Genomic DNA, 26885 nt, shown 5'->3' with positions numbered 1-26885 from the left:
AGGTTCGAGTGTGGTGAGTTGGGTCAAGAGGACAGAAGGAAAGGTTCAGAGCAGACACAGTGACCCGTGACTTCTTTCTTTGTGCTGCAGAGATCGATATTAAAGTCCCCCAAAATTATCGAAATCCATGCCCCCCCGTATAGCACTTTCTATGAAGAGAATCATATATAAGTCTGTAATCAGGTACAATTGAATTTTTGTTTTCAACAACATAGCTGCTCAAGCTAACCCTGGAAGGCTACAAAAGTTTACTGGGTCCAATTTTTAAATATCCATAGACAGATTTCTAAAGGCCTGAAGTGCGTCAGCAAGAATTGTCCCATCCAATCTTATATAAGCATCAAGATAATCTTCCAGTGTCCTACACCCTAATTTCTTCCATATCAGTTGTGCATGATGGTAATCTTTATCTGAAATGTTATTTTATTTGAGTTAGCTGTAGAACGCTTTTTGTGGAGGAAGAGATCCATCATTAAACTTAGTATGGTCAGTCAGACATTCATATGGATAGGCCGACGTTTGTCTAGTATGTTCTATGCCCAAGCTAGGAAAACTATTATTTGTAATTTGGAACTGGTAATCAGAAAGTTTTCTGGCAAGAACATCCAATCCAGCAGAGATAAATCTCATTAAGCCTGGGAATCTCGTCTTAATAATGCCACCACCATGATTTTTTACTGTTTTCTTGAGACTATCTATTCTCTGCTAGGATTTCTGCGTACTCTGTATCATAACTGAGATGCTTAACGAAAAGGTGGAAATCACTGCCATTATGAAAAAATATTGGGACAAATTTGCCTCTCGGTATTTTGAGATTACAGCTATTACACAAGACACCAAGATTCTTTGCTGTGTAATGACAATGTTGATAAACATTTTATTTAGATTTGTAAAATATAAATTGCACTGTGGGCAAATCTCAGTAGCATCATATAATTGGTCTTCAGCAGCAGATAATGGTACAATTGGTTTTGGCACATTTAGAACCATACCAATTATCCTCACATGTTCTTTTATTTTTTGAAAAAGTATTTGACAGCATTAAGTCCTCTGTATACATAAGGCTCATTGGGTTTAAATAAATTGCACCACACAACTACATAACCATAACTACAAACTTCATGGAGTTGATAAGGTGTAGTAGAAATTCTGGATCAGGATCTGAGTAGTTGAATGGTGTGAGAAATGCCTCAAAATCTGCTATTATTATAGCTGGATGCTCCAACAAAGCCTTGCGTTGTTTGAATTTCTCAACTTATTTTGCTTTGGGCATATTCATAAATACAGGCTTGCTCTCACCACAGTATTCTTTGTGCTCTTTAAGTTTCTTGTCAGCAATTTCTGGATTATTAAATTTGACATAGTTCTGTTGAATACGATTATCAAATGTTGTCAAACACCTATGACAAATTTTGATTCCCCCAGGGTATTTAATTATTTGACTTCTAACCAGACGAGTGTGATTACGAATTAGAGAGTAATGGAAATTATTCTTATATAAAATAAGTAACGAATCAATGACAGTAGCATTATCATCATTGTTGGCACTTATTCTGAAATGATATACAAAATTATTCTCTGTATAGGCATACACATTGATTGCTAAGAAAAATTCTTTCACATGTTTTTCAAATTTTGTTATATCAGATACAGCAACAGGATATTGGATACCTGACAGAGCATGGTTAAACTTGGTCTCAATCTGTATATAATGACGAACTAGCTCTGGATTTTTTTCGAATGAAATGGGTAAACTTTTGCCAAGACAAACCACAGAAAACACTTGTTAACTTTATTTTTTATATTAACTACTGCTTCCTAATTTGGAATATTCACTGGAAGAAGGACATAAGTAGAAGCAGAAAAGGGTGAGAGTTTACTTATTTTCAATTCTACATTATTTTGAGTCCTACATAATTTCCATCCAGATCCTTTAGCCTCAAATTGCTCATGTTTTCTAAGTAACGTGTCCATAAGTTTGGCATAGATTTGTTCCAAATCATCTATATTACTAAAATATAGAGTCTTGGTGTTTGAACAAAGTGTTTCATCAGGTTTCTCATATTCAGAGGATAGAGTAGTATTGAACTTGGTTGATTTATTTTTAAGATTATTTCTCAGGAGTTCTATTAGAAATGATTTTATGTTCTTCAAGAAATTGCTGATATCACAGTGTGGCTCCGATTTAAAAGAGTAATCATTGAGTTGACCACCAAAAGCTGTTGCACTATATATAACCAAAAAAGTACTTTGTTTTGGTTTAGGACCATAAGTTGGATCTACATTTGCTTCACTTTTTCTAGGATGAGTCTGGTTAAAGGATGGTTGATATTTGCAACTCATCTTCTTATGTCTGTTCATATGGGGTATACTAATAACAGTTCTACAATCTGAACAGGGTTGGGTTGGTAATATCGTATATTTGGTTTGGCCAGTACATATTGCCAAGTTTTTTGAAAAATTTGTTTTAGATATAAATTTACCACAAATATGGAACTCAGTTTTACAAGTAGGATTTACAATTGTTTTGATTTGGTATTTACATATATTTTTTTCTGGATGTATTACAATTCTGGAGGGTGTCAATATTTCAATCTCACTAAGAGATAATATATTAAGCACAATTACTTTTAAAAATTGAGTAGAAACTATTTTTTTGGTTAAGTGTATCAAGAATAGTAAATTATTTTGGGTATTAGTGTATATTTATATATATATGCACAAAAGTTGTGTTTTTAGCAATACACAGGGTGTTTCGTAAGTTCGTTTACAACGCTTGGGAGGTGATTGTACGAGTGAAAATAAGATGAAAAGTTCATGTAACGAAATTCCGGAAACGGCTTTGTTGCCGAGTTATTGACGTTTGAAAACGTGGGAAAATGATTTTCAGGAAGTGAATAATGGCAATCTGGGTGGAGATAAGTCGTCGGTGTTGGGCGGTCCACAAAGAAATTGGGTACGCTCTTGTCAAATAATCACGTGGCAATGTTGAGCAATGTCGGCGCAAGGGATTCCCCAAAGGACGCGAACGAAGATGTTGACGGGAGTGGGGTGGGTGTGCGTTCTGCGTGAGCTGGTATCGACGAAAATTCGCATGTGTGGAATGGCACCAAAAAACCAAGAAAATTTTATGAGCAAAGGGCACCATGACGTAAAAACTAAAAAAAATGAACTGTCACTGGTTGCATACCCTGAAGGGCAGATGGGTGTCCGTGTTATCTGACGTTAAGTACCAAATTTCCCGCTAGGGGCGCCAACAGTGTATGTTTCCTCATGAAGGACCGCACGTGTGTGTGTCACTCGAGCTTAAGGTGCTGTGCCAGCAGCAGGCTGGTAAACATTCACAGTTGAATGGAAAGACGTGAGGTTCTTGGACAGTAGTGTTGAGCAAACATTTAATTATTAGACACAGCCCATCGTGTTCTCTGAAGTATACTAGTGTTAGAGGCTATAAACACTTGTACCCCATTGTAAGGGATGGCAGCATACACGTCCCAAGAGCTGGCGGACATGCATCTGGGAAGGCTGGGGGTAATAGCCGTGCTGCAAGGCGTCTGTATGGGGCACGATTTCCAAATAGGGTGTTACCATCGCACTCCTTATTTTAAACTGTAGACACCCGACTTCGGGAAACAGGATCAGTGTTGCTACCTCGTCGAGAAGTTGGACGACCGCGAAGTGTGCGAACACGACGGTTTGTGGAAGAAGTGCTAACTGCAGTGATTGATCATTCAGGCACCAGTACGCGCGCACTAGTCCACGAACGAAACACCTACCATGTGAATGTGGGCGAGTTCTGGCAGAAGAGGGATGCACCCGTACAAATTGAAGAAAGTGCCAGAGCTTTTACCTCGGGACTTTGGCCCAGGTGAGGACTTTTGCTAATGGTTTGTACTTCAAACTGAAACTATCCCCAATTTTCAGAATACGTTACTATGGGCTGATGAGGCTATCTTCAAGAAAACTGGTGTGTTCAATAGTAAAAACAGTCATGTGTGGGAACATGAAAATCCACATGCACTGCTAGTGGCACATCATCAGCACAGATTTGCAGTGAATGTGTGGTGCGGGATACTGCATGACCTTTTGATTGGACCGTACATTTTCCCTTTTCGCCTATGTGGACTCACTTATCAAGCACTTCTCAGTAAGGTTTTGCCTGAACTACTAGAGGACGTGCCCTTGGCACTGAGACAAAGACTGTTGTTTCAACATGATGGTGTACCCCCACATTTCGATCGGAATGTGCGCCATTTCCACAATGCCGTATTCCACAACCTATGCATTGGCAGGGGAGGGCCTGTGCCATGGCCACATCGATTGCCTGATATTACGGCCCTGGATTTCTTAATCTTGGAAGAGATGAAACGCATCGTTTACGAAACACCCGTCGTGTCAGCCGAGAACCTCGTTTCCCGTATAAAATGTAGCTGCAGCATCGATAGCAGAAACGCCGGGGTTCTTGGGTCGCACTAGACAATCCTTGATTCGCCGTTGTCGCCTCTGCTTGGAAGTACATGGTGGACACTTTGAAAACCGTCTGTGATGAGGTTCCCTTCACGTCTCCATTAAGCATAATGTGTGCCCTTCAGGGTATGCAACCTATGACAGTTCATTTTTTTCGTTTTTACGTCATGGTACCCTTCGCTCAGGTAATTGTCTTTGTTTTTTGGTGCCATTCAACACATGCCAATTTTCGTCGATACCAGCTCACGCAGAACGCACACCCACCCCACTCCCATCAACATCTTCGTTCGCGTCCTTTGGGGAATCCCTTGCGCCGACATTGCACAACATTGCCGCGTGATTTCTTGACAAGGGCGTACCCAATTTCTTAGTGAACCGCCCAACACCGACGACTTCTCTCCACCCGGTTTGCCATTATTCACTTCGGAAAATCATTTTCCCACGATTTCAAACGTCAATAACTCGGCAACAAAGCCGTTTCCGGAATCTCGTTACATGAACTTTCCACCTTATTTTCACTCATACAATCACCTCCCAAGCGTTGTAAACGAACTTACGAAACACCCTGTATATTGCTAGAAACACAACTTTTATGCATTTATATATCAAGAATAATAAAATATTTTGGGTATTAATAGAATTTACATCGAACGCATAATTATAACTATACATATATATCACAATTGCTCTCGTAAAAACTTACTACAACAACTCTCAGCCACAACTATTATACTTTTTAACAACTGATGCCAATGCACAAGGAAAATATATATATATATATATATATATATATATATATATATATATATATATATATATATACTTTCAACCAATCAGCAGGTAGTCATGTGACTCTGACGGTGCATTCCCGAACTAGTTTAGTTTTCGTTATATTCCCGAATATCACTTACAAGTATAAGTTCCAATTCTCAAAATCTGCAAGTGTGAAGGAAAGGAGAGGGAAGGAGCATACTAATATATATACATATATCTAACCAATGAACAGAGTGAAGTGACCTTAGGGTAGAATATTCCCAAGCTAAACATTCAAGAATTATACTCTTGTTTATAATATCCATTCTTAAGCTTTTCTTGGAAATACCAGCAAGCACGCACAGGTAATTCATATCTCAGACCAAATACCTATTACCATCAACAATACCTTGAACTCAAAAAGTTCATGCCATCATTCCCATTTAGTAATAAAGATCACGCAGGTGCGATAAAAATCTACTAATGTCTCGTAGGGGAGAAATTTAAAGATAATATAAAAATCACTTAATTTTCACAAACAAGGTAATTTATCAATGACATTACCCTATTATACGAGTACATGAGTAATTTATCACTAGCAGAAAAACATTATGTGTTGTTTGCAAGAAAATTGCAGACTAGATTAATGCATGTGCATGTAGGTGATTCATACGTCAGAACAAACAGTATGTTCCAAAAGTCATATTCATTTTTCCTAACTTGACTCACCACAAAAGTTTTGTCTATTTTCATTTATATAATAACTCACAACGAATGAGGTTAAAGGACAGGCTGTGTTACAAGTAGTGTCCATTTTGTTTATTGGTAAACAAATAGTCAGTTTTTTCATATCAAATGAACTACTATAAGTAGTAGCAAATATACTAGTTTTTGTATTATAACTAAGGAACTACGTTAGGTAGAAAAGCATTTTTCTCCAACAAGACTAGTCACCTGTTTGGAGCAACATTAAATATACTCTTAACCAATGAACAGAATGTCACTTGACCCTGTGGGTAGAATATATCCAAACTAGACATTTCAACAATGTTAATGAACCAAGTACGAGGGGTTGGAATTAGTAGCATGGTTAGACAAATTGGTACACCTAGGAATTAGCTAAATCCACCATAAGGTATGAAAACATGCCTTAAATTTGGCACAAATAGGTTTTTCTACCAAACTGACATGTCTAGAGAAACAATCAACTCCTTCTACTGATATATCTTTATCTGTGTTTTAAATCTAGGATTCATAGTTTCAGAGATAACAATTTTTGGAATTTTAAATGTCCCGTTAAAAAGAATGGCTTTTAATGTGAGAAAATATTTCTCTACTACGAGAATATCATCAGTAAATGCACAATTCCTGCTACGAGAATGAAATACATATCAGGCAACACGCAGGAACTGTTTTGGACCCTCACGTCCTGGCGATGCTTACGTGGGGTTCCGACGAAATTCAAATTTTATATAGAAAATATAAGATTATTAAATTACGCCATGTTCTTCTTATTCTTCTATTTTGGTAGTGCACATTGGACTTTTTAAAAAATAGGCGTGTAGCTGAGACAATACGGACAGTAACAAGATACATTTTTGCTCTAGGATTCCTAGTTACGGATATATATATATATATATATATATATATATATATATATATATATATATATATATATATATATCTTCATTTAAACCCTAGCCCAATTTCAAACTTCCCACTGAAAACGCTAAGGGAATTTAAGGGTGTAACTTACTGTGTACTAGCGCCTTGTAATATCAAGTTGAAATTTTGACAAACGTTGGAGAAAGACTAATTATGTTGTGTTTTCATCTGGGCTCAATTATCTCTTGTCTCTTTTGTGGTCTACTATTTAAAAAAAATCACAATTTTTTGGTGTTTTTTTCAATTTCTTTCATATTCAACCACATACTATAATATGTATCGGGTGATATATATGGAGACGACATAATGTGTGACCACATCAGGGTTACTCCAAAAATTAATGCCATCTTCCTGGTTGGATTACAATTTTAACAGCAGGATCACAAAGTATGCATTTTTTGACCAGTAAGGATTTATGAAGCATGTTTTTGGATATTTTATTTGCTAACGTAAACAAGTTGAGGGTACTTTGATGCTATACACGTTTTTCTTGGTGAGAGGTTTGTTTGGTGCTTACCCATCACTAGGATATGATGAATAGTTCCAAAGTTAGCTCTGAGGCTCATTTCTCAGGTTTGGGTCACATTTTCTGTTGCACACCACTTTCCACAGGCTATAACTCTAGAACAATTTATCTGAGGAAAGTAATATTTGGAATACAAGCCTTCCAGACATGATTGAACCTTCGTGCCAAATTGCATACAAATAAAAAAAAGCCTGGATTCCCTGGTCGATCTATCCTCGAATGACTAATTACTTACATCGGTTTGCCGTGTCACTGAAAATCTTAAACCTCCACGTGCGTCCAGAGCAATTGTTTTGTATAAGCCATCCTGATAACTGTTTTCTTTTTTCTTGCTAATAAGTGAATCTCGTTTGCTGTAATGGTAAAAGTTGTGATACATTACAAAACATTCTGCACTGCAAATTACACATAAACAAGCACATGCAAATAGATTTGAAAATACACAAATGATTATCAGGAATATAAGTATTACTTTTAACAAAATAAGATAAACTAAAAGCATCTACGAAGATGAAGGTGCGTTGCTTAATTTGAAACATTGCTTAAATGACAAATTAAGGCAAACAATAATCAAGTTGGACCTATATTTAAAAAGTTAACATGAACCATGAAGCACTTACGTACACGAAGAATGAGTAGCTGATGAGGATATAGCCTCACCCGAAATTTTGAGAAATCCAAAAAAGAATAAGAAAGCAGTGAAGAACTTAGAAAAAGGTAAAGTGGTGAATAAAACCCACTTGATCTTTGACGTTTAGCAAGTATTAAATCAAGGATTAAAATTGGAAATTGCAAATATTTTGCAGTGTTTCACGGCACCACTTAAAAAGCAGCTATGTAATGTTCACCTTTAAAGTCCCAGTCTCCTAGGGTAAAGAAATTCCCGTTAAGTAGGTACCACCATGGGTATATTAACATATATCTCTGTGTACTGTTTATATATTATTAACGAATTCGTAATAAAACTAATTGATATATTTAATTAATATTTCAATCATTAATTTAAATTCTTCATCACGCAGAATTTCATCTAACTACATTGTTTTCTGCTTGTGCTTTTCTGTCGCTTTTCTGCACTTTTGAGAAATCGTAATGATTGTTGTAACAAAAGGAACTGTGAACATTTGAGGAAAGTACTAACTTTCTTGAACAAAAACTAAAATATTATGATCTTATCCAGCCTCAAATTCTGGTTAAATTTTACAATTTCAATTTCAGATATTTGGTGTTTTAAATTGGAAAATTGCCAAAAATACCATGATCGTCGAAACTACCTCGATGGAAGAGACAGGTAGATTCATGAAGAACCTTGAGCTCAAAAGGCAGAAAATTAAAGTGAGAACGACCAGAAAGAATAACAATTTATGATGCACCATAAAATAAATCAACCACTGAAATGTACGATGAAATTTTCGCCCTAAACTTTAATAAAATGTTCGGTTCTTTCCTCTCATTAAGCATTATAGCTATATAGATTTACTCAGGTGCTTAAAATTTCAAGAATACTTGCAAGTATTCAAAAATAGCGAAATAAATCAGACTTTCTCGGACTGTAGTGATAATGTACATGACAAATAGAACTGCACAAATCTAAACAAAGCAACAACTTGCATCTGCTGCCTTGTTGGAGCAGATTGGACACAATGGACTGTCAAACACAAAATATAATGCGGGGACGCCTAGTATTGAGAACCGATTATGGACAATAGGATCAAATGGAGATGGAAGCGCAATCCACCTATTAGGAGGAACAGGAGTGCAAGAAGAGCCGAAGAATACTGGAGAATGGAATACCAAACAACAAAAACAAAATAGTCAATCCTTAACCCGGAAGCTGTCCCATTTGAGTTCAACAGTGCCTACTCCCCTTTCACCCCGCATTATATTCAGTCAGTTGACATGTTTCTTTTATCCCACAGTTAATGACATAAATCAGTCAATGAAAAAATACCCCCCCCCATGGTATATTATGGGTCAGCAACGTGTACACGCCCCTCGACTTTGGTTCGGATGCTGAGACGTGCACGAGGGATCCAAAATACAAAGAGATAAGTATCAATTTTCCAGATAAGATATACAAAAAACTTTGAGAATATACTGAAGTTGTCAAGGCTGTCTAATCACTGCACTCAGGGTCCTGATAAGAAACAACATGAAAGAGGAAATTCAATGTCCTTCTTGATCCTGAGGTGGTCGAGAGGATCGCTCTAAGATCCATAAATCTCCAAACGGACGCGTATGATCTACATACCCTATTCACCGAGACCTTTGCTCGCAGCGGTGAGTCGCTAAATATGGAGGAAGTTTACGCTGACTTAATCAGGGCCCCCATTGGAGAGTGGAGATTTTTGTCAAGAAATAATGGCCACAGTGCTATCTTCAGAGCATAAAACCATGAGGAACAATAGCTTACGTGTTACGCATATAAACGGACAGCACAGTGAAATGGCGATGAGCAAGCTAGAAACCATCATAACAGAAGAAAACTTTGACATCGTCACCATTTATGAGCCATGCACTTGCAGAAACAAAATATTACACATTCCTCAAACAGACACAATAATACATAAAAATGAGTAAACAACGGCGTCCACGGTTGTTTTTTCAAACGCAAAATACACGCAATGAAAACCGTGCAATTATTTTGCAATCACATTAACTGTACACAAATTTTCAGAAAAGATGATTCCTGTGTGTTGGCGATCGTGTATTTTCAGTTTACACACGACATACAACATACCATGTTAAAATTGTCAGAATCACCAATGCGTACCCTGACAAGAAAATCTTAATAACAACTGATTCGAACTCCTCCTCCCCATGGTAGCATTTGAACGATTACGATGGCAGAGTAGAACAGCTGGAAGAGTTCTTATCGGAACACAACCTGCAAGTAATTTACCAACCGGGAAACCCAGAAACGTACAGAGAGGTGTGTCTAGCAATATAGATGTTAACCTGGCGAACACAAGGGGCTTCAATGACATAGATAACTGGAAGGTGCATGATCTAAAAACTACAACTGACCATGACTTACTAACGTTCATCATCACCGTAGATACACCCACAAATGAATACCTTCAACACCAGGCAGAAGAAGAACATTCGACTGGAAGAGTCTTGACATAGGCATGTTGATTGACTCTTTACGAAGGCCACCACAAATACACCGTACCAAATCGATAGACACGTTGACTGACAAACTGACACAAAATATATCAAATGCCATACGGGAGGCAGTACCAACAGTTTTATCAATAAGAAATACAAGTCCTTTGTCAAAAAGTTTAATTAACCAAATGAAAAGGTACAGGATTTTATATCAGCGCACTAGAATCCCGGCAGATAGGACAATCAATTTAAACATATGCAGAAAAGGAAGAAAGATTTTGGAAAAGAGCTAACGACAATTCAACAACATTGGTCACAATACGTGGAAGAACAGCTTTAAAGAGACAAATGAGGCCTTCCCTATAAATTTGCAGTTCAAGAGGTTAAGAATGCTCAGACAACGACAATACTCGAACGGGACGATGATTCAATGACCGAAACTTTGGGTGAAACAGCCCAATACCTGTTGGACAAGCTCCTGCCAGATGACTATGAGGAAACAGACACGCCGGACGACACAAACTGTAGACAATTCATTGTCAATACCCAAATGACAGGGTCGTTCTTCCTTTCACGAAGGACGAAGTAGAGCAGGCAATCGACCGAATGAAAAAGAAAGCAACTCTCTTTCCAAACGCCATCCCTGCAGAAATTCTTCAAAAGCCAAAACAAGGACCTCGCATTTCCTGACCGATCTATGTATTTAAGGAATGGCTGGTTAGAAAGCACTTAATGACATCATCGAAAGACACTGATGTAATCGTTATCAAAAAGAATGTAAAGATGAAACTCAAGTGAAATCTTACGCCACAATATTCCTGTTGAACGTGCTTGCAAAACCCAAAGAAAACTTCTGCTTAAGAGTATTAAGGAACATAGACAACTAACAGGACAACCAGATGACAAGTTTGTTTTTACGGCAGGCAAATCAACGGATTATGCCTTACGTAGGCTTTCCGCCCCTCTTACCGGAGTGGTTAGCACATCGCGCTGCGACGCCAGAGGTCTGAGGTTCGAAACTCGGCATGCGCATGAATGTTTTTAAGGGTCAATTCATCAATTTCATCATGCCATCACTCATCTACATCTTCGCAAATTTGCCAAAAGTGGCACAAAAAGAGAAGTACAATAAAGCAAATCGATCAATTAATTAATTAAACTTACGTACGCTTGCTCATGAGAGTGTTGGCTCGGAAGAGAAATAGTTTCTTACTATATTAGTAGATATAGAAGGTGTGTTCGATATCCTGGTGGCCTCACCTGTTCAAGTCTCTGAAACAACTAGTCTGTCCCGGCACCATATTTTGACGAATTACTGCGTAAATAAGAAAGCTAACATTAAATATCCAATGCTCAAAATTTCAAAGAATAAAACAAAGGTTCAATTCTTGGACCGGAACTCTGGAACATCAATCTTGAACAGGCCCTAGAGAAACTTACTGGCTTGTCGGAAGTTAAAAGAGTGATGGCATACGGGGACGACATTTTGCTGTTTATTCAAGGGAAATGAAGAAGGTGACTTCAGATCAAGTCCACATTTCTGATATTCACCCAGGAGAAATGCTGCTGTACAGAGAAGCTCAAAATGGTTAAAAATGTGAAAATTGTGAAATCTCCAGATATCTGAAGATCACGTTAGAGGAAAAAAGGCACACACAAAGCAGATTGCTGATATAACAGAGGAGACGGATTTCATGAAAATACATTAGCGACAATTGACACAACAACATATACATTACCACTAACATGCAAAATCTTATCTTTTTGCAATATATAATACCATCAGTGCATACGGAGCACCTTTCTAGGCATATTATATCAACTTGATCACGGTAACAAAAAAAATTAAGTCCTCACAGAGAAGGGCCATTATAAGTATGATATGATCGGAGCGATCTCAACACAGATTCTACTGGTTCTAACCGGTATATGATCTATTGACAAGATCACAATACTTAGGGCGGCACAAAAAGGGCAAAGATGAACAAGTGCGGCAAATTGTGGGGCGATATGCTGCAACTATACCGGAAGTTAACAACTACGTTACGCAAGAGTGGCAAGAAGAATGGATGACCTTCACCAAAGGACGACGGCTGCACCTATTTCTGCCGTGCAAAAGGGAACGAATGACCATAACTTATTACTAACCTTCAGGAGGACTGATATATTTTTTCACTGGCCATGGTCCTTATGGGAAAAACCTAGCAGTCATTGGACAGAGAGAGTAATGAACTTGCACACGCTACCAAGAAGAGGAGGACACTCCTCAGCTCAAGATTTTTTGTGGTGCCCAACGAAGGATACACAAATAACTAAAATAAGAACTAGGCTCCCTCATCTCAGAATTTACAACCTGATACGTTACGAACGCTGGAAAACACTAAATGGCTTAGTGCATATAGTTTCCAGAAATGAAATTCTAGAATATCGAGAAAACATACAACTCCCACCAGTAACTCACCGGTCGATATAAAATCAGAATCAACAAATCAGAAGATCACAGAGATTAATGCAACGAAACCAGACGTGGTAGAATATGAGGAACGCAATGAGTAACGACTAGAGACAGAGCACCGTGGCGATGAGTGTAAAAGTAGATCATATGCCTTACCTTAAGACACTCAAGATATTCTTGATAGCAATGGTCAAAGTAGTCAAGTTTTTACCGAGAGGCGAAGATCAAGATCTTCGGGACAACCTGGCAAGAGGCGTAATGGATATCTATACAGAGGAATGTATCCTTGTGGGCTCGTGAATATAGTTTATTTTACTTCATTGTATCTTACTAGTAATGCAGGATCCACCCCAAACACCCTTCACTGAAACCTTTCCTGCCCCATTCCTGTTGAATCTCAGGGAGTCTTCACCCAGTCCACCCTCACATCCCAGGAGTGACAAGCGGCGGGGAAATATTTTCAACGAGAAGCGAAGGAACAACACAATAGATACTTACAGTAGCGATCCCCGGTGTGCTACATTCGTGCTTTGCTGGTGTCCGACAGAACACTCCACGCCATGTTTAACTTTGCAAGTTTGGGGACGGTCAGAAACTAAATCATTTTAATCATGTTTATCTTGCTTTGGTTGTAGAATTAATTATAATGTTAATAATCAAACAGGGTAAATAAATGACACATAAAATATGTGGTCCGATAAGATGGTCACCCGACAGTTTAACTATTATTAATCATGTAATATGTAGTATAATTATCACTGTTGTGTACGTTAAAACCAAAATTTATAAAAATATGTGAGTACTCTTATGTGTAAATAAAAACGATAGAATATATAGTATATCTTATTTTTTTTCAGAACAAACTGTAAGCCTAGCCTGTCATGGAAACAAGAATATGCGAGAAAATCCAAGTCGTAACATGGTTATGTAAAATGTTCACTACCAATATTCATGTCACATGCGGGTAATTATGCGATATCGCCCAAACGGAGTTCTTCAAATTTGCAGGAGAAACTACTTACTGAAATCAGTTTCTGTAGCATTGTCTAAGTTCTTCGAGGTATTTTTTTCGCGGATTCACCACAGAATGCTGCAGAACAAGAAATAATCACTTTATATGTAAGCAACTTGCATTTTCTGACAACATTATGTCGTTGTTTCTATTATGTACATGCAGATGGTGCGAGCGTCGAAAGTAGGGATAAAAATACAGTTCTGCGCCAGAAAGTGGCGTGTTTCTTGCAGCCTTAACGGAAAATATCGTAAGGCAAACGCGAAAGTGGCGCGCTCAAGGTTGCCAACATACTGGGCTCTCGCCATAGCCTTTTACGATGGGGGTTCACTAACATCAAGAGTAGAGGGGGCTGACCGGTTCTGGAACATCAAGTGGGGTTCAGTATTGCCAACCCTCCCCAAGACAATTTCACCATGTGATATTTCACAGGCGAAGCTAACCTACCAATAGGAGTTGGCAACACTGACTAGTTGCTTCTCAGCGTCTTGGAAGACGTCCTAAGACAAATATCTCAATTTTAAGAAAGTCGACTTCCAGTTTGTCAATTCCGGCCTCTCAAGAAAATTTTCTTGCGACAAATATCTTAAGACGTTTTTCCAAGACATTGATTTTCTTGGCTCCTAATTGAGCTAGGATGACGATTTTAGGTTTGTTGGATAGGATTCGACGAGAACTATTCGACTGGCAAATAAAACCGATTCTACACCCTCCCCTCTATTTTTTTCTAGCATACTGATCTATTGCGTGCTAACCAAAACCTCTTTTGAGGCAGGGGCTCTTGTAACGCCATGTATGTATGTAATGTGATTTGTGAGGGGGCTAAAATTTTAACCTTACGGCTAGAAAATGTTTCTATAAAATAACCATGCCTATGAACCTGTTTGGCTTCAGGAAGCAAGCTATGGATGTGCCCGTCCACCCCAATTCGTCGTCGTCGAGCTTCAGCGAACTCCTGCCTTCCATGCTATCTAAACTTAACGGTCTGTTAATTATACACTTGAATAGCATCCTGACCCAGTACGACGAGGATGTGGACAAAACTTTCTATGTATTCAACAACTACTTGAATTATTACCAGTTCCCCTTCTCCGGCAAACTTAAGTTTGACATGAACCCCGAGAACAAAGGAGAGGCCAAGGTTTCCTCAGGCAAGAACATCTATCGCATCAAGCACGATAGGATGGATGCGACTACAACGTACGACGTGTCTGCTGGAGATCGCCTGTACGTGGAGCTCTTGGACGACTACGACAAACTCATCCCTCTTTTCGTAGAAATGAATATCACCTACCCTATAATAAATAAACACAGTGGCAACCAATGCCTAACGATATTTTCGGTCACACCAAGAGCGACGATCACGGCGACGAGCTTCTCATGCTCGACGTCAGGGTCAAGAAGCTGCGAAGCAACCTTCAGGCCCTGCAGTCCACGCTCAACTCCAGCCTCCAGTCGGAGATAGCCAGCCTGCAGTCTCAGTGCCTGGACCCCGTACTCAAAATCGACGCCGAGCTTAAATCGCTGTTGCAAAAGTACACCGACCTCTCGTCGATAAACAACTTCGACAACTTGGCACTGAGCGTAGGCATGCTCCAGAACGAACTTGTGATGCTGCAGCAAGCGCAAACTTCCGACGTGGAACAGCTGAAGCAACACTTGCAGGATCAAACGAGCACCATCCAGACTGAACTGCAAAACATTATCCAGAGCATCAAGACTCAAGATGACTACGATCGTGTGAAAGCTAGTATTGCCAGATTGCACGAACAGTTTCAATCGTTCAAAATTCCAACGTTGGAAAACATCAAGGCTGAGCTTCAAATGGACGCTTTGCATGCAGCCATCAACGAAGTCAAAACTAAACTCCAAACGCTACCGGACTTTATCGACAATCTACCTTCGTCCAGCGAGCTGAATGCAATTGCCCGTAGCGTTGCCAACATAAAACTACAACTTGAGACCTACGAGGATTTCGGGAAGCTGCAAGGCACCATAGCCCATATTGAGGATGCTCTCGCCGTCATTAAAAATGATCTGGCAAACGTACACAAAGCACTGGAATCCAAACTGCCTGGCATCAGGGATACTCTGGCCAGCGTCCAACAGCAGATCACCAAACTGGAAAATCTAAACACCGAATCAGAGTTATCGCATTTTCATCACTTGATCGACGACATACAGGCCAAGTTGGAAACTTTACAACAATCCACCCCCACCCAGGACGACATAACACAATTACAAGAAGGCATACGTCTGCTGCTGCTGCCTCGGAGTTGGACGCGATGAAAAAAGCTTTGGAGTAGCTCCAAAACACGGTGGCCACCCTGCCTACCTCGCAGGAACTGAAAAGCGTGAAGAGGGCTCTCAACCGAATACTCAAATTCGACGATATCAAAAACATCCAAACCGAAATTGAATTACTTCGAAGTCTGTTGCAACCTTACCCTCCAACCAGAACATAAGCGAGCTAAATGGCTTGTTTGCGGAAATTAGAACCCAGGTTTACGACCTCGCAACCCAGAGCTCCAAGTTGACACTCGTGGAAAGTGTACAGCAGATTATCGCCAATGTGAAAGAGCAAAATGGTAGCATAGAAGCAGGGCAGGAATCGGCCATAGCCAATTTCAGTACCCAACAACATGGGTTAAACGAAAAATTCAAGAGGCTAATTGTCGTTGTGAAGATCAAGCCCGATTACGACACTGTTGTCCATGCTATCGAATAAAACCTGGAATCGGTAAACGGTAGATTGGAGGATGTGGAGAGCGAGGTTTGAACCAACGTAAACACTCTGAACGCCAGCATCGACAATCTCAATCCACTGTAGTCATCGAATTGTACATTATTCCAATCAGGGATTTTCCTCGCTCTTCTATCCGGGTGCCAAACTCTACATGCTGACTCCTGCCAAGGCCTATCACGAGTTTTTCATCGCTGGCACACTTCAGTTCGTCAAGGTTTCATACTGGTCTTTGCCTACCCACTACCCAACCATGACCGTGACGAACATCAGTGACGAACCTAAAATAAGAGGAGTGGAGTTGGTCGATTTCACCCACCCCGAAACTCGCGAGACTGTCTATGCCGAAGATGCAACGCAAATTATCGACATAGAAGTAGGTGATAAGCTGTACATAGAAAACCTGCATTGTCTGCGACCAGATATCCCATCCAAGCTATATTCTATTTTCACACAATGTCTACGCAGGCTATCGTGAACGAGCTGCACAAACCTGCACGGCGAAACTACAAACGACTGGCAATAGTGACCAAAGGCATAGACGACCTGTGGGAAGTTGACCTTGTGGAAATGAGCAGTTTCAATTTAAAAAAAAATACATAAAATCAACAAGTGGTACAAGTATCTTCTCACTGTTATAGACACATTTTCAAAATATGCGTGGGCTTTACCCCTCAAGGCAAAAACAGGAACCTGCGTGGTGGAAGCATTCAAAACTATTTTCGATGAAAGTGGCAGGCGACCTCGATTTCTTCAAACAGACAACGGAAAAGAATTCTACAACTCTGTCTTTCTGCAATTTATTTAAAAACAAAATATTCAACATTACTCCACCTTTAGTCACATCAAAGCCAGCATAGTGGAACGTTTCAATCACACTCTCAAAACACGGATGTGGAAACAGTTCACGCTTCAGAGGAATTACAAGTGGCTCGACATGCTTCCGGAACTCGTTAACAGCTATAATCATAGTTTGCATCGCACGATAAACATGAAACCAGCTCACGTCAACAAATATGACGAGCGACGTTTAATTTCTACGGTTTATTGTCCAAAGTACAAATTTACAAGCAAGAAACCGAAATACAAAATTGGAGATCAGGTAAGAATCAGTTAAGTTAAGCGTGCGTTCGAAAAGGGCTTCACAAAAAATTGGAGTACGGACCTTTTCACCGTAGTTCGAGTCTTACCCGGAAACCGTCACACGTATATAATAAAAGATAATCGCGACGAAATTCTGAAAGGAAGATTTTACGAAGAGGAACTTTCTAGAACAAAATACCGCGACACGTATCTTATTGAAAAAGTATTACGTAGAAAAGGTGACAAACTGTTGGTGAAATGGCTGGAACTCGAGGAAAAAAGTTGCATAGACGCAAACGAGGTGATTGTGTAACGGGTGCTTGGGACGTGGTAAAGCGACTGCCAGATTTTCCATCGGAACGTCATGATAGGAAAAATGGCGAGCTTCTACCCGACAACATTCGCTGTCTTATTGTTGGACCTTCTGGATGTGGAAAAACAACGTTGCTTATTGATAATTTTCTTCTTGCACCCAACTGGTTAAACTGGAAGAACAGGCACCTGTACGTTTTCCCCAAAAGTTTGGAGCAATCTAAGTATCGCCAGATGTCGAAACTGTACGAGGTACTAGGCATAGCTATATTTGCTTCTGAAGTGATACCACTAGACTGCTGTCTCGAGAATTCGGTGGTTGTTTTTGATGATGTGATCCTAGAGAACCAGAACGAAATTCGCAATTTTTTACTCAGGGTCGGCACAGAGGCATGGACTGCTTCTACCTTGCTCAGAAGTTTTTCCAAAATCCCCAAGCAGCTACTCCGTGACAATGCTAATTTCGTTTGTTTGTTTCGACAAGACTACACCAATTTAAAACACGCTTACGATGATTATGTAGGTGGGGACATAAACTACAATCAGTTTTCCAAATTTTGCTCTTCATGCTGGAACCAAGATGATTTCGGATTTGTCACAATAGACATGACGAGGAAACCCAATAACGGAAAATACAAAATCAAAATTAATAATTTTCTTAACGTTGCAACATTACAAGAAACGTCATAAATAACTACATACAAAAAAAAAAGAAATGAAACGCAAACTTGCAGACGACAACCTGAACCTGCGTAGCTACCTGGCAAAACGGTTTAAGGGTTGGAGATCCGAGAATCGTGGAATTTACGAAGAGAAAAAGCGTCAGGACCAGCCTATCATCGATGCCATCCGTGGACTTGGTAAACAAATCAAAGATGTCACCGAGCAAAACAAAGAGTTAATCAACGAGCTTGTGCCACTTACTGCTCAAAATTTTACCATACCCACACCGATATCCAGCATTCACACTACTACTTTCGAACTTGCTCCGGCTCCGAGACGTCAGGCACTAGGCAGTACCTCTTCGGACAAGCAAGTCGAGCTGGGTCCGTTGGCGAGGGATTCCCTAAGTACCGGGAAATTAGAAAAAGACGAGGTGTTCGGATTGTACCCGACCATGGAACATAACGAGGGTGTGGTTTGGAAAATTGGAAAATCGAAAGTCACGTTTGAGGGCGACGACGTGAAAATCAATTTGGGCGAGAAGAACAGCTGGATTAGGTATCCCGGCACGGTGGGACTGAGGGAACTTATCATCAAAAAGCAACCTAAAGATTATACAGACAAGGATTACCAAAGTTACACAGAAATTTTGATCATGGCGGACGCCCTGTACCAAAACAAACGACGCAACACAGAATCGCGTGAAATCTAGCAGTGGAGAAAAGTACAGGAACCTCATCAAGCCAATATGGACTGAGCTCAAGACTGGCAGCGGTGTCAAACTCTACAATACCCTACCTAAAGAGTTTGTTTGGGTGGACGACGTGAGGAAGCTTGTAGATCGATTGCTGGTTATCGCAGGCGAAGAAAATGCAGGCAATAGCAACTTCCACAACGAAAGGTAGGTATCATGGACATGATTAGCACCAAGCTTAGCAACTTCATTGTCAACGACAACAAAGGTATAGGTTACCTTATCAAAATCATCAACACCCTGCCTCCCTAATTCTGGAATGTAGCCGAGGGTCGAGGTCTAATGAACGATATTATCAACAAGCTAACCTTCGAAATGCAACAGCCAGGTTACCAGTACTGAGGTCCGGGTACGAAACTCGAACAGCGACTGGAGAAAGGAGACAAGGGAGTTAACACACTGGACGCTGCATGCAAGGATCATGACATTGCTTACAATACTCAAACAGATCTCGACGCACGTCACGATGCCGACAGAAAGTTGGAGCATGCAGCTTTCGGGAGACTCGTTAGCAGAGATCGATCGCTAGGTGAACGGGTTGCTGCATTGGGTACGACCATCGCTATGAACACAAAACAAAAATTAGGGTGGGGATTGTAACTAAATAACACCCTGTGAAAAAAATCGACTTGTATAACCAACCTATTAGGGGGGCAAAGTCTTACGTTTTTCACGATATATATAAATAACATACTATCACCATGAAACCCTAAGGTGTCGTTTACCAAATACCTTACGCAAACCTCAAGTCTCTCGGAGCTCTTGATGGATTGCTCACCAAAAAGCAACGCGAGAAGAAACATTCCTGCTTGGCAAAAGGTAATGGAATGAAATTGCTGCTTAGCATTCCTCAGTTGAGGAGGTTACAAGGTTCGCGAAAACAGCAGCAGAAGACTGGAGGTTTCATATTCAGCATCCCGGCTATCTTGGCAGCATTGGGTGCTGTTGGCAGCTTGGCAGCAGGCAGTCCCGCCATTGCCAAGACCGTCATCGATGCAAAAAAGAACAAGGCCGAGCTGGAAGAGCAGAAACGCCACAACCTGGCTATGGAGAAGAAGGGGAAAGGTGTGACGAAAAAGCGAAAGAACAACCTCGAAGCTTTGAAAAAGTTTAGAAAAAGAAGAGCCCGTGTCCAACTTCGATATTGAATCTCTGATCGAATCGTTGGGGGTGAAGCACTTCAGGGGCGTTTTCATGTCTGATTCTCTACCTTCTGTTGTGAAGAAAAAAGAGTGTGGTGTGGTTAACCTAGACAGTTACGAAAATCCAGGTACACATTTGCTACCTCAAAGCCAACAATAACAACAAAGCACTTGTTTTCGATTCTTTTTGAGCCACACCACCTGCTGGGTTGGTAAAGTATCTCAGTGTTGCCAACCTCTACTACAATGACGAGCGCATCCAGGGTTTCAACGATGTGAACTGTGGCAATCTCTGCGTTTCCATGCTTGTCTTCCTCTCGCAATTAAATAACCCTACGATCGAGGATTTCCAGAAAGCATTGTGGCACCTGAATCACTATGGGAGTATTCCATCTCACAAGCGAGAATTCACTTCTGAAACTCGCATTTCATTTCATCTATCCTAAATCTATTGCTCTTCCTGCATTCTACAGCATGTACCTGATACCTAACGTGACGGTACACAACAATACCATCAAAATTGGCAGCGAAAAAATCACCATCACCCCTGGCTAGTACAACCTGTCTACCTTGCAGGCTCAATTGCCAAGAAGTGTGCTGCTGTCGCAAAATTCTGTAACCCACAGGGTGGAACTGGTGTCTGCCACGGAAACCGTAGACTTGGGTACCATCGGAGAGCTTTTGGGATTCGAGAACAACACAAAGCTCGAACCTTGCAACAATGATATCGGTGTTAACATTCCTAAATTTCTAGCCATAGAGACTCTGAATATACATTGCAATGTGGCAGAAGGTATGATCACCAAATCCTCGGACGGCATCCCAGGGAGTCACAAGCAGACAGGTATTATCGCTACGTTCAAACCAAACTCTGAGTTCATGGAGCCAATTATCTACACACCCTCCCCTCCGATATACTTTCCTGTATCTCGTAATCGCATAGACAACATAGAATTGGCAAATACAAACGAGAAAGGGGAGGTAGTTGATTTTGCAGGAGCCACGACCACTGCCGTCGTGGAGATTAACGTATAATAAATAACCATCATGGAACAAATCGAAAGTTACGAGTTGCAGTCCTTCCCTCCCAATCGTCGCACGTTTGCCAACCTCAAGGAAGCAAATCGAGACATAGAATACGACGTGGACGTCGGGGATGGATTCATTCACCCCCACAGAGCCGATTTGTATATCAAGTTTGATGTTTTTGAAGAGAGACAACGGCGAAGCATTCCTTGCCAATGCAAATTTAAGACTCGTAGATAATTTTGTGCCGTACTTATTCTCGCAGGTGGAAGTTAGAAAGCATGGCACCGTCATCGATAGTGTTGACTACCCCGGGATTACGACTACAGCTGTGGGAACACTGAAACTCTCCAAGACCGATGCAGCATACTACCAGGCAGGGGGATTCGAGGCAGGTATAAAAATCAAAATCTCAAAGTCACACAGTACTGTTTCCCATTAGCCCGCTTCCTGGCTTCTTCTCCGACTACACAGAGATTATGTGGAAGGGTGGTTTGCGCGTCACTTTTCGCAGAAGCGCCAACGACAACAATGCGCTGATGCGTTACACCACCTTGAATGCAGACGGTTCGGCACTTCCCAACAAACTACCTGATCCTGCCAAGTGCATCATCCAGTCCATGGAGCTGCGCATGCCCGTAGTGGAATACGAAACTAACTACGCTCTCAAGTACAAAGCAGACATTTTAAATAATCCCCAAGTACCCATCCAATTTTACGGTTACCAGTGCGTCCAGAAACCTGCTTCCGGCAACCATTTTCAATTTGACGTGACCACACAGTTTAACAGCATCCGGTACGATATGCCAGAGTTTGTGGTCATGCTCTTCCAGACGGGGGAGGACAACAACCAAGAAAAAGATTCGAGCCAGTTCGACAATTGCAAGATCAAGAACATCTACCTCAAAAATGGCAGGAACGAGATATTCCCGCGTGAGAAATACAACCTGAACATTGCAAACAACGACTACCTGAAACTGTACGAGGCATACACAGCTTACAAGAGGGTGACCTCCGGCAACGTGGACGTGTACTACAACCCCAATGAGTTCATAGCTCGCAGACCCATGTTCGTCATTAACACATCTATGAGAAAGCAGGTGGTTTTTAACGATCGCACCAACATCAAGATTGTCTGTGAGTTCCACGACGCCTTGCCTGCCGATACTCTATTTTAAATATGCATAGGAAATAACAAGAAATAAAAAAGCCATGCTTGAGCGCACAAAGGAACTTCCCCTTTGGCTCTGCACATGCCCCACATTTTTCGTCCCGTAGGACACGGCGGGAGTTAGATCCGTAAAAAAAAAAAATATATACATACTATATATTTGCAGACATTGTTAATTTTTTGTATTCTTTTGTGTAGGTAAACAAAAAATTCTGTTGATTGAAAATATAGTATGTATTACAAAAAAAGAACTGTGAAATTAATATTTTGAAAAAAAAATATCCCACCTCCACCCTTTCGTTTTGCATTTGAGGGCAAAAGAAAACACTAGTAAATGAAATTTCTCTTTTTTTATTTTGGGCACACAGAGCAAGTTTTACCTGTTTTCAGGCGATAGTGAGTCCACGGCAGGGTATGAATCCCACATTCGAGAACACATCTCTTGTCGTCTCGTGCATCCAGAGCAATTTTCCAGACGGTGTTGGTTGTAAGTATACGTTTAACACTCTGGATGCGATATTCTTTTCGCAGAATCGGCTTTTTGGTTTCGAGGCACTCAACGTAGTCTTCAAACTTGAGTTTTCTCTGAACCACCTGCTTGCCTATGCCTTTAGCTTTTTTGGTCACAGAACTCTCAGCTTGAATTGCATATGCTTTGGCACGAAGACCAGCAAACTCTAATATAATATCCCCATCTTTTTCATCCTTTAGTTTGCCAGGTACTTTTTTGTTTCGAGCCAGGATTTCATATCGATATGGTTGGGGATAGCTCGACGTGTCGAAAGAGTTAACGAGAGCTGGAATCGTGGCTATATCTTTATATGCGTTAGCAGTGTGGGCGTGATATACCAGACTGTCCGTATCTGTGTAGAGAAGGTTGATGTTGGTAACATAGTGCAAGCGTAGTATATCATAATATATCTCGAACATTTGCAGCTTGCTTAACTCTAACACTGTGGCACCAACATTGACTGGTTTGTTGAGCTTTACCTCACCAGGCTTCATGTGTACCAAAGCAAGCTGTTCGTTGTAGATTGTTCGAGATTTAAACAGTGGGCTTGCAACAAGTTTGCGACAACGGTCGACGCTAGTAAGCAACATTATGTCTTCACGATTTCGCGTGTTTTCCATTGTTTTGCCAATTATTATATGATTCATGTCCTTAAAAAATTTGCGATCAAGTTCCGAGGTAGCAGCAGTACGATGTTTGGTATTGAGGTCGATGTATGGCTTCAACCAATATGAATGGTTGAAAGTGAGAACTCGGTGAATTGCTGTAATCGTGACCCCTCGTTGCATCAACCACCGAAGTGCAACCCGTAACGCTTTTTGGGTTCGAAATCCATAATGAGGTTTTTCTGCTTCGAAGCAGGTGGACACTTGAATTCCGATGCTGGTGGGAGGTCGCAGAACACATCCTGCAGCTTCTCGGAAAACTCGAGGTCCACCTTGACAAAGAAGCCTCGTTCCGAGTCGTCGAAACCTTCTACGTCGAATTTGGAAGGATCAGCCCACTCAAATCCTCCAAATGGAAGTTTTTGCACCATGGAGTGCCCGTAAAGATTATTAGCATCCGTGTACATGATGTAGCTGGATGGTTGAGAAGGGTCGTACCCGGTCGACATGTGTTGGTTGTTGGCGCGAGCTCAGTGCATGAAGTGATTTAAGCCAATAGCCGGAAAACTAACTACTAATTATAACAACACTAAGCTTATATTCCATGATATGAAAAACTCAATATGCTGACCAAGGCAGTAATTTATTTTATTATAAAACATAATCTAAACGTAAATTTTCAACCCTGTAGCAAGGTCTTCTTCAGACTCTGCACAAAGTACAAAAGTAACAAGGTACAAAAACAGGACAATATACTATATACACAAACATTGCTCCCCTCCAGATTATTAGAAAGTTGTTCTGGAACATTCTAGCAGGTGGCTTTCCCTTGTCAACTGTACTTTCACCTAAAAGGCTACACATATTTACTTCCATATAGAATGTGATTCGACTCTTTATCTCAAGATATTTTTCCTTCATTCTTCTTCCTTCTCCTCTCCTTGTCATGTCCTCTTTCTAACACCTTCTTCCATTCTTTGTTTAACTTCAGTCTCCCATTCCAGTTCATTTTGTATTCTTCACCTTTCTTCTCTATTTCCTTGGCCTCCTTCCATTTTATCACTAGTAATCTCTTCTCCCTTCATATCTGCTTAGCCTCATCGCACTGTATGTCATGTTGTGTTTCTCTCATGTGTTTAAATATCGCATTTCTCTCTCTCTTAAGTCGTACTTCAACCCTATGTTGTTTCAACCTGTCTTTCAGCCTCTTTTTCGTTTCTCCTATGAACACACACTGACATTCTTTATGTTTCACTTCGTAGATGATCCCTTCCTCTTCTCTGTTTTCTTTTTCGTCTTTGCATTCTTCGCTATTCTTAAGATGCTTCTCCCTTCCTTCCTGTAAGGTTTAGTGCCCACTTTCCTAAGCACTTTGCTTACCTTTTGTGTGGTCTTGCCCTTAATCTTTATTCCAAAACCTTCTCTCTTTTTCTTTCCCTTCCTCTTTTTCTTTCTCTTCAAATTCTCGTCTGCCACTTTTCTTCCTTATTCTGTTTATGTCCAGTCTATTCTCCTTCTCATAGCCATTCTTTTCAACTGTTTTCATAGGCTATTTATTTTGCTTTCTTTTTCACATTCTCACGTGCATATTTTCTTGATTCTGTCCTCCATATTCTTTATAAAATGTATTTTTGTCACCTCACTTACATCACTTCCTTTGTGGCAGAATACCCCTGCTGCAGACTTCTTCTGATGCAAAGCGGTTTCATTTATTTGACCTCTCTTTCTTTTCATCAATATATCTAGGTGGCTTAACTTGCCTTCTTCTTGTATTTCGAGTTCCAATAATATCCCTCTTTCCTCATATTGTATTTATTTTACAACAATATCGAGCTGCCTCTTCATTCCCTTCCATATGCCAAAACAATCGCCCACATAAACAGTAATGGACTACAGAATCAATATTTTGGAACCTTGGAAAAGAAATTAAAGAAAGTTAGTGAAATGTTAGTAACACAGCAAGAGAGCAGAGCAGTTAAGAACAGTGAACAAGTAGTGTGCCTCATAAATGGACTTAAGTTAAATGAGATGAAGACGACAATGTTTAGCTTAGACGTAAAAAGTATGTTCCCTAGCATCAAGATTGGACACGTTTTGGACAATGTTAAAAAGAGAATGGTACAAGAAATCATAAGAGAATGGAATAGTGAAAGGGTAGTGAAGGCGCTTGAAATAATTTGGAATAACGGTTACAGTATAATGGGGGATAAATTAATGTTAATGAGTGAAGGACTGAATATAAGTTCTAGCCTAAGCCCAGCATTTGCTGAATTGGTTAAGAATGAATGGGAAAAGAAAGTGATAGATAGAGGAGGTGACAAAATAATTCTGTTTTGCAGATATGTGGACGATTGTTTTGGCATATGGAAGGGAACGAAGAGGCAGCTCGACATCTTTGCCAAAGAAATACAAGATGAAGGAAGAGGGATATTATTGGAACTCAAAATTAAAGAAGGAGACAAGTTAATCTACCTAGGTATATTAATGAAAAGGAAGAGAGGACAAAAAAATGAAACTGCTTGGCATCTGAAGGAGTGTGCAACAGTGGTATTCTGCCACAAAAGAGGTGATGTAAGAGAGGTGACAAAAATGAATTTTGCAAAGAATATGGAAAACAGAATCAAGAAAATATGCACGAGAGAATGTGAAAAAGAAAGCAAAATAAATAGCATATGAAAATAGCTTGAAAAGAATGACTTTGTGAAGGAGGATAGACTGGACATAAACAGAAGAAGGAAGAGAAGTGGCAGGGGAAAATTGGATGAGAAAGAATACGAGGAAGAGAAATAAAAAGAGAGAAGGTTTGGAATATGGAGTGTGAGGAAGACCACAGAAAAGATATGTAAAGTGCTTAGGAAAGCGGGCACTAAAACTTACAGGAAGGGA

At 40.2% G+C, this 26885-nt stretch overlaps 1 protein-coding gene across 1 annotated transcript in view; it reads right to left on the bottom strand.

Moving 5' to 3' along the window:
- The window catches only part of LOC145992600 (pickpocket protein 19-like), an 829803-nt gene that overhangs the window by 733138 nt on the left and 69780 nt on the right, over positions 1 to 26885 (bottom strand). The window contains exon 4 of the mRNA XM_083128954.1: positions 7647 to 7764. Within this exon, the coding sequence (XP_082985080.1) occupies positions 7647 to 7764 (118 nt within the window). The remainder of the gene's footprint in view (positions 1 to 7646; positions 7765 to 26885) is intronic.

The sequence above is a fragment of the Lepisma saccharinum genome, chromosome 9, assembly GCF_977018435.1.
Source record: "Lepisma saccharinum chromosome 9, izLepSacc3.1, whole genome shotgun sequence".
Lineage (NCBI taxonomy): Eukaryota > Metazoa > Arthropoda > Insecta > Zygentoma > Lepismatidae > Lepisma > Lepisma saccharinum.
This window is presented reverse-complemented; position numbering and strand designations above follow the sequence as displayed.